The sequence below is a fragment of the Fulmarus glacialis genome, unplaced genomic scaffold (assembly GCF_000690835.1).
Source record: "Fulmarus glacialis isolate BGI_N327 unplaced genomic scaffold, ASM69083v1 scaffold3456, whole genome shotgun sequence".
NCBI lineage: Eukaryota > Metazoa > Chordata > Aves > Procellariiformes > Procellariidae > Fulmarus > Fulmarus glacialis.
Genome location: NW_009216065.1, coordinates 37,740 through 47,619, shown reverse-complemented (window position 1 = coordinate 47,619; position 9,880 = coordinate 37,740). Strand labels below are relative to the sequence as shown.

The 9,880-nt window shown below is 36.8% G+C and overlaps 1 protein-coding gene across 1 annotated transcript in view; it reads left to right on the top strand.

Annotated features, from left to right (window-relative positions):
* Positions 1–509: 509 nt before the first annotated feature.
* Positions 510–9,880, top strand: part of LOC104077778 (serine/threonine-protein phosphatase 6 regulatory ankyrin repeat subunit A-like) — a gene marked incomplete at its 3' end in the record, with an annotated part of 44,429 nt that continues 35,058 nt past the window's right edge. The window contains exons 1-2 of the mRNA XM_009579142.1: positions 510–635; positions 1,754–1,837. Coding sequence (XP_009577437.1) covers positions 510–635; positions 1,754–1,837 — 210 coding nt within the window. The remainder of the gene's footprint in view (positions 636–1,753; positions 1,838–9,880) is intronic.

The following is a 9,880-nucleotide window of genomic DNA, read 5'->3' as shown; positions in this document are numbered from 1 at the left end:
CTGCGGCTGTCTCTCTTGGGGCAATTGTTCCTTGTTCCGTCCTCGGTGTAGTGTCTTCTGCAACAATGATTTCACTGTGGGGGTAGAAGGACGCTGTGGAAGTTGTGACATTAACAAAGACAAATTTGCTTGTGAAAGGACAGCTGTGTGCGACAGTGAGTGCTGTTCGAATGGAATTGGATCTTGGGATATTTTTATGAGCTGTTCCACAGTTTCATTATTGTGGTTTTGATGCCTAGAGAAATTTGATTTTGCAAAGAACAACTTTTTTTCAGCATTGTCTTGAACATCTCAGGGTGTTTAAATCTGAAACATGAAGTGTAAGGGAGGATTGGAGTGTCCTTTTTTAAATGCTAATACACCAGCAGTAGTGTTCACAAGTTTGTGAGGGCATGTGAAACAGGTGAAAGTATTTCCTCTATGGTCCTGGTTGCGATACCTGCGGTCTGGTTCCAAAAATACTGTTGCTGGCATTTTTTTGTTTGCTTTTGCTTCCTCAAACGGATCGAATGAGTCGAGTCTGTATTGTTGTTTTGGAGGAGGTGGAAGATGATTCTCCCACATTTATTTCCAAATTACCTCAGGAAAATGTATCTTTACGTCCATCGCCCTCTGGAAACGTGCTGGTAAGGCATGTTGTTTGTTGGCATATTTCCTGCTTATAATACTGTTGCAAATACCAATAGTAATTTTCCTAGGATTAACATGAATATGCATGAAGTTGAAACAAGACAAGGTGGTAAAAATTGCCTATAGTAAAGAGGGAAAAAGCTGAAACTTAATTGTAGAATCAGTATTTGCAAGGGCTCATTTTGTTTTCATGTAACTTTATTTATGGTGCAGCAATAACAGATCTTAACTCTTGTATAAGAGCAGAGGATTTTTAGAGGGCTTGGTAAACTGTATAGGAGGTAAATGGTTTTTCCCCGCTCCACTCCTCATTCCTCAATGGTACCACTTTAGAAACTGATGTAATCATTGTATTGCAACAATATGCTGTGTTTATTTTGAGAACTGATAAAGTATATAGTGTACATCAAGCAAGAGCAATTCTAAGCTAAAATAAAAAATAGCGTAAGTCATAATCTTGATGTAACTGTTAGATTCAAGTTACCACTTTCTGGAAATGATCAACACTGGGGACTGTGCTTTTATTGCTTTAAATTATTTTGTTTTGTCAAGTTTCTGACTGAAATCTTGCTAGCATACCTCAGCAGCTTTCCTTACTTACTAAGAAATCCTGCTATATTTAGTAATAGATGTGTGTGAGTGTGAATTTGTTACCATACTTATCTGATGCACTTTTGCTTTCCCACTCTATCTAAACAGGTGAAAAACTTCTAGTAACTTTAGTCACTTGCTAATGTAAAAGGCGTTTGTTTGCTCGCATTGTATAGAATTTGCAGCACATAATAATAGTCCTGATTTTATTATGAGGAGTTCTCTGTTATAAGGTAGTCTTCTGCCCCACCCCCCATGGGTCTTTTGATTTGGTTGGTTTTGGGGTTTTTGTTTTGTTTTTTTTTTTTTAAATTCCATTGACTTAGAATATGTTTGTGTGTTTGAGGTTTTTAAAACTTGGAAACTTGGAATTTCTTCAATTCTAAATACTGTTACTTATTTCTTTATTTCACTGCCTGGGATGTTTTATTTTGTCACCATCTTGTGTTTGTGTTACGTATCGAAAAAACATGTGTCTCACTAAAAACTAAAATGGGGTTATATTCTAAGATGTGTTTTTTCTTCATTTCAGCCACCATTGGTTCAAGCTATATTTAATGGAGATCCTGATGAAGTTCGAGCACTGATATTCAAGAAAGAAGATGTTAATTTTCAGGTAAAAACACACATCATTAGCTTTTTGTTTTGATACAGCTTTCTGCTGTACTAATCACTTTAAAACTTCGCTGATTCGTGAGCTGTAAATTTTATTGCTTTTATGTAATAAGCAAAGTAAAGCCTATACATACACTTAGTATTGGGAAGGAGGAGTGTAGCTTTGTAGATTTGTGTTGATAGTAAAGACTTAATTCTGTATTCCTTTCAAATGTGAGTTCTGCAGTGCTGGGGTAGCCGAAAAGTTTGTTTATACAGTTGCATCAGACATTTTAGAAAGTTAGACTGGTTAAGTATGATGTTATGTGGACTTTGATTCTTTTTAAACTAAATACAGCGTACAGTAGACATTAGACAATTATAAGAAAATAGTCTGGGGTTTCAGTAGGTGGGTTTAATAGTGGATTTTAAAAAGGGAAGCCTAATGATTATATTAATAAGTAAAAATGAGAAATTGTGTTTATAGGTCCTATTTGCAGTGCTGCAAACCCAGACACTGCAGACTTAAAAACTGTACTGAAATGAAATTGAGTTTGTTCAATTGGGTGAAATTCAGGATTTGAACAACATGCAGTTACTGTATTTGCTTTCTATTAAAATTCTAACACGCATGTTTGACACTATGTAAGATAATATACCATAAACTCTTTGACTAGAAATTGCTTTGGTTATTAAAGCAGACTGACATAAGCCATTTAAGGCTTAACACTATGGGAATGTATGTGGCTGTTTCTCCTCCAAATGCATCAGAACAAGAGTGATGCTAAAAAGCAAAGGCTAACATCTAGATGCTACATAGTGGCCAGTGTAAGACCCTGATAATTGTTTACACTTTCTTCTTGAGAGATGTAAACCAAAAGCAAATATTTAGTTTGGTATGACAAACCAAGTTGTCATACCAATAGTTTGACATTTAAAAGCATTCTGCAGAATCTATATCTGACCAATGCTAGCTGAAGTATAAGGGAGCCCTCCCATGTCTTGAAGAGCTTGAGTAGGACCCTGTATAAGTAAACTTGCTGTCAAATATAAAGTTTTGTTTGATAAGGTTGGACTTTTTTCCTCTCCTTTTTCAGTAGTTTTGCATGTTCTTCAGCAAGATTGTATGATGGATTACATAATATCAAAAGACTTAATGTTCTCTTTAGTTATGAGAGCATTAGCTGTGTATCCTTCCAGTCTCTTCATATGTATGCTCCGGTCACATTGCCATTGTTATTTTTAAATGGTAATTAGTCTGTGTTGTTTCATTTATATTCCTCTACTTGTAAGTCAGGTTTAGCATTCATAGCTATATTGCCTGTAAACAAGGTTAGGTTAGTATCTTTCTGCTTTTTTGATTATCTATTAGAAAAGCCTCTGCTAGATTTCAGTATGTATGTGGTAGTGGTTTGGTTTTGATTTTTGTTCTATCTCAAGTTCTGTCAAACAGTTGCCCATAAATATGAAGTCAACAGATACGCTTAAATAGAAAAGCATGTAATTAATTGATTCTTTGAAGAGGGATACTTCAGACTGCCAGGTATTTACAATGAAGAAAAATATTGTAGGTAGAATATTCAAAATCTGGAGGTTTTTACATTTTACATCTTCATTTTTTTTTTTATTCCTTTCTGTGGACACATCTCCCTTTAACAGAAGGGAGTGTGCATCTTAGGCTAGTAACACCCAAGGTGTGTTTAGAATCCATCCAGAACAAATATGCTATTTTTTCACAGCCACCTTCTTCAGCTTAGGCAGATGCTTATCACACATGACCATTCCTTCCTACCATGGCACTCCTAGTCCTAGTACAGTATTTAATATTACATTCACATATATCCCTTAAAAACACTGTTTCTTGGGACTAAAAGAGCATATAAATTCTCCCATTGTTTGGTAGAAATGAAGTAAACTGCCTAGTGGATTTTAATTTATGTCTGTCTCTGTTCCTTTCCTCTCTCAGTTCTTTTCCTTGGGTTTTTTGTTTGCTGTATGTACTTGGCTGGAGACAATACATCCCTGCATAGTCTAGATCCAAAGTTGTCCCCTTAGTTACATGTTATAAATCGGTGTGGACAGAGAGAGGGAAAAAAGTGAAGAAAATGAAGTGGTTATGTATATTTCCTATTAAAGAGAAGGATCGTGATAAACTGTTTTGGTCGTTGTGGATTGTATTAGACCAGTGTATATGTTGGATTTTTTTCCACTTCACTATCCAAGTGCTTCAGTACAGTTGTTTGAATTCCAGAGTCATTCCCTCCAATGCCTCTGCAGAGTCATTTCCCCATCGCAAGAGCAACTAATTATTTTGCAGTTTGTATTCTAATAGTTGAGATTCCTTCCTTCCTCCCTTCCCCTGAGCATGGGTTGGACTCTGTAACTGGAGACCTAGCAGGGTTCTGCAAATTAATTTTGGCCAGAAGAGAACTGAAGATAGAGCTGTTGTAGGTCTTTGTTGTGACAGGGACATTCATCTAGGAAAGTTGTTAGTGTCTTGATGAAATGTGGGTGGTTTTTTTCCTTCTGTTATCATCCAGCTTCATTTACCTTCTTACTTTAGGGGTATGTTATCTTTAACATTAATCACAATTGGCTTTAATACTCTTTTAAACCTAAGTGAGTTGAGTTTGTGTATTTGGCTTCCCAAAGCTAAGCTGGGGTAACTCTTTGATATTATGGTAATATCTAAAGATTGCACCCAGGTTAGGCTGTATTAGAGCATTATTCCTAAAACAGATGATGTCTTCTACCATAGTGTTATATATAGAAAGATTCTGAGGTGGGTGGCCTTTCAGAACGTCTTGCTGTGTGCGACTGTAAGATGATGTACTGATAGCAAACGGGCTTTTTGAGGAAGAAGATTGTTCTCTATTCATACCAGCCTTCCTGAGTCACAGGTTCAGTCTAGATTGAGAAAGTAAGTATTCTATTCCACTCTACAATTGTAATCTTTTGTGAAGAAAGAGCAAATTGAGTGTATCCCTAGCTGCTTAAACTGTGGTTCAAAAAGGCTTACCTTCCTTGCAAGTTGGAAGTGTGCAGTTCTTTTTATAGACAAAACTGATTTATAGGAACTTTGATCACATGTATTGTTTAGAAGGTGAACTCTGCTGAGGCTCCAATTAATGGAAAAAACAGAGGGGAAGGGCTTGCTTCTCCCTCCCCTTCCCCAAGAAATCTTGGGAGACTGTAGCTGCTTGTTTCATGAATCAGGCTTAAATCACACACATAGCATATGTCAAGACTGATACAGTTTCTGTTATACGCATGGCTTTTGCTATGCTCTGTGTGTGTGTGTGTGTGTATATATATTTTAAAAAAAAAAAAAAGTTTTTAAAAACCCTGCTATTATTTCTTGGTACCATCCTGAGCTTTTGAGACTTGGCAGTAAGGAAAATCTTGTGTGGCAACTGACACGTTTAATCTCTCTTTATTATTTAATGGGGATCTTCAACATATCCTGCTCTTACTGATTAGATTAGTATGGCTGGTTTGAATTTTATGTACTTTTCAGCAGTTAGCTTTAGCTAACTGAATGATTTCAGCATTGCCTTTTATAAATCAGGATTTGTTTGTTTGTTTTTTAAAATTTGGAGGCCTATTACTGTTGCAAACTGTGCTATTTCCGTTTGTAACCAAAACTTTTATGATGTATGCTCAGTTTAAAAGATCATGAAAATGGAATATTTCATCTCAGCTATTTGTTAAGAATATAATTTTGTGCAGGGAATACCAGCTCACTGTCAAAAATGATTTAAACGTTGCAGATCTGACTATTGAAATGATTGTTCAAAATCAGAACAATTTTTCCTCCCTAGACCTATTAGGGTAATATTTCTTGCTATGAAAAGTGATACTTCAGGTAATCCAATATGCAGTTTTTATAACCCAATTGCACTTGATCTTAGCTGAGGGGATAAACATCTGATCCTCTCTGGAACTGCTGTCGGTGTGCCCCTTGCTCATCTCACGCTAAAGCCAAACAAGCGCTCTTTTTGGAGGAATCCCAAAATCACACAGATCTCTCCCAATGTTCAGAAGTGCTCACTGCTCCTATTTAAAATAGTGATATTGACATACGTGATAAGTGACTTAAACGTGAAACACCTGTATCTTCTTGTTGTGCTTTGAGATTAAAATAGATTTAAACTATGAAATGTATTTTTAAAGCTGTTTTCTGTGTGAGTTGGTGGTGGGTTTTTTCCCAACACAAAATGTAAGGTGGGAAAATGAAATTCCACATAGTGTACCGAGGACTGCAGCAATCAAGGTTATCTGTATGCTTTCTATTCTGGACTATTGGCCATCGAGCACAGCTCTTAATTTAATGGCTCCTGTCTATAGTAAGTAACCAAAAAATAAAATAAAAGCTCACCTGTGCTACTATTTTGGGAAGAAAGGAAAACAAAAGAAAACAAAACCATAGAACCAAACAATCTTGTCCGCCCTCCCTACCCCCCCACCTGTATTAGATAGCAATGAAGTGTTGCCCGTAAATCCCGAGCTTTGTTCCTGGGACTGGTAAGGGACATGATCCAGTAGCACCAAAGTGCTAGGTACAAATAAGAGGGCCAAGTGTATGTAACTGACTTTGTTATTTGAGCAATAGGGTTGCTGCATGGATGACTGTTGCAGTAGTGATGTGGGCTCCCTTCCCAGTCCTGCTAAATGTGGGTTTGCGTAACTCCTTGTTTGTGTTATTTGCGTACTAGGAGAATGTTACTGGATGTCATTCTAGGGTAAGATATGACGTCTTATTTGATTACCTGTTAAATTTTTTAGTTTATGTTACTCTGCAGGTCACTGCATAAACTGAAAGAGGAGGAAAATTGGTTTGTTAGTGTAGTGACAAGTCTAGGACTTGTCATACAGCATTGGGGCTAGGTACCAGGAGAATTAGATTATCGAGGGTCTCAAATGCCCTAGTAATGTAGGAACTAATAATGAAAATTACAGCACAGTTTAAAAACCAAGAAAGATTCTTTGTAGTGCTGGTATTCGTTAGGGAAGTCCTAAAAGAGGCTCAATAGAAAAAATAGGTTATGAATGTATAGGTCATACAGGTCTCCTGGCTTTCGTCTTTATACTTAACCGTGCGGGTTGAACTGTTCGGTAACTGGGTTTTTTTGCTGCAGACTTGAGAGTGCGGTGTAGAACAGGAAAGCCTGAATTACTTGGCTGAAAGGTGGAACATTCTACAAAATATAGAGGAGTTCAATGTTCTGATAATACAAATAAATTCTGTAGCTATTTCATACATTAAAAGAATTTTTATATATGTCATTACGTGGAAAACTGTAATTGATGTCTAATTCAATTACATTGAAATATCTCTCAATGTAAAGAAACTTATATAAGTAAATATGGCCTTGCTTAAAAACAAATAAATGAAAAGCCATAATGTGTAATGAGGTAAAAATAATCTTTAGGGATTTTTTTACCTTTATGTTCGTTATCTTTCTGTAGCCAATTATTATACCTAATGTGGATTTTTTTGTTTGTTTGTTTTTGATAAAAAGTGTGCGTGCATACAACTACAAATGTAAATTCACTTTAGTCTCACATATCTATGCCTCTAAAAACCTCTCTGCATTAATTGCTATGCATAAATTGTTTGAGTTATGCCTTTTGTTATCAGTGCCTTGTGTAACTTAAGAGTCACTTTAGTGTTAAGAATTTGCTAGTTGGGACAACTGGAAGAAGTCACTCAGCAGGTTAATATGTGATGCTTTTCAAATAGTGCAATACCATGTTTCTGTGCTTTTGGGGGAGGGGGGACAGGGAGGCTGTTTTTAATAGGGAGTAGAAACAGTTTTGAAAACAGCGGGGGGAAACTTTGACAGTTTTGCACAGATATTTTCATGGGCCAGATAAAAGCAATGGGAAGGCAGGCATGTCCAAATCATAGTCCTTTCCACTTTAGGTATACTATGACCATTGATCAGAAAAGTGTTGTGATGTTTCGTTAATGGTTTGTGATTTGCTCCACCTGGAGTATGCTTGCAGGGAAATCATTTTCCAGGCCAATTCATCTATAACACCTCTTGTTACTGGATAAAGCTTCTGGCAATCAGAGCAAAGCTACCGTGTGGCTTTTGTATCTAAACTTGTGAGAATAAATAGTAGTTCAAAGCTAGCATAATGTAGGAAAGGCTAAGCCGGAATTGTGTACAGTTTTTAACTCTTCAAGCTGTGTTTCTGAAGAGGTGAGAGATTATAGGTTCGCTAACTAGTCTATGTGTCTCAGGCGTGTATCGGACCCAGTGTTGGTAACTGTTTTGTCAGGTTTCCTGCAGGCAACGTAGACTATTTGCATGAAGGACACTTTTGCTGGCCATTGGAGTTGGCAACAAGAACTTGCACTAATGTATTTGGTACTGTGAGCAGCATCTTACTGTATTCCCTGGCAGGACAGACTGTGCAGGCAGCTCTCTTAACTTCTGGTTTGCTGATTTGAATGTGAGAGAGGAATTAAAAAAGCATCCAGAAAATAGTAAAATATTCCGAAGAGCACAATTTCTTTATTTTTTTAGTTCCTATATTAATAGGTCAGGATATGAACTTTTTCTTTCTTAGTTGTGGTCATTGCTAGAGAGTTTCAATCTGGCATATGTTTTTCTTTTTTAAAAGTATCAGTCCCTTTTTTTTTTAATTGAGTCTTTTGCTAATTTCCAATTGCAGATAAGCATTTAATAAAGACACACTGTAATTATTGTAACTTGAACTATCTAGACTGACAATGTGAATGTGTAGTTGTAATAATATCTTGGAGGAGCGCACAATTTAGACTTATTAAAAACAATCTAAAATTTAAGACCTTCTCTCCAAAAATGTTATAATATCTTGAGTCTAATCATAGCAAAGAAGTATTTAGTGAAAAATGGTGAATTTTGATGTATTAATAAAGTACATAGAAATATTTGCATGTTTTCCCCTATTGAGAACACTTTTATTCTCGGAGAGATTTAGACTGAGGACAAATTTTAGTTTCCCATCTTTTATAATGTGCTAGTTATAGCTAGCGTGATTCTTAAGATTTATAACTTCAGGTTTTATTGATCAGATCTAGAAGAAAAATTGTTTTAAAACTGCTTGCTAATTTTCTAAATGATTTATCTATTTAGAATTCTGTTCAACTTTGGAGTTGTTTTTTTTTTCTACTAGAAGGGTTTCTGCTTGGTTGAACATTATTTGTAATCTGTTTTTATTTCCAATTTAGAGCATAGCAGATTTGGGGGATAAAATTACAGGTATTTGTGAGTTTGAAAGACTTTTCAATATGATGAGAACATAGGATGAGTTATAACTTTTGAGTTTGGTACTAGTTATTTAAATTCAGTTTCATCCTTCAGATTATTAAGCACAGTGATTTGCTGTGAGTTTTCCTGCAAATAAGAACTGTTATATTGAAAGGACACATATGTACATGTGTGTGCCTATGTATATACACGCATGCAAGTTATATGTGAAATGTGTGTGGGTTTTTTGTTTTTGTTGTTGGTTTTGTTTTTTTTTTTAAATATGGTAGCTTATCTAATGCTAATAACAGTAAGTATATAATGAATTGACAGTGAGAACAGGGTGAACTGTCCGGTGGGTGAGGAATTGGGTGGATGGTCGCATCCAGAGGCTAGTGGTCAATGGCTCAATGTCCGGATGGAGATCGGTGACAAGTGGTGTCCTGCTGAGGTCCGTATTGGGACCAGTACTGTTCAATATCTTCATCAATGACATAGACAGTGGGATCGAGTGCACCCTCAGCAAGTTTGCAGACAACATCAAGCTGAGTGGTGCAGTCGACACGCCTGAGGGACGGGATGCCATCCAGAGGGACCTGGACAAGCTCGAGAAGTGGGCCTGTGTAAACCTCATGAGGTTCAACAAGGCCAAGTGCAGGGTCCTGCACCTGGGTCGGGGCAACCCCTGGTATCAATACAGGCTGGGGGATGAAGGGATTGAGAGCAGCCCTGCTGAGAAGGACTTGAGGGTACTGGTGGATGAAAAGCTGGACATGACCTGGCAGTATGCACTCGCAGCCCAGAAGGCCAACCGTATCCTGGGC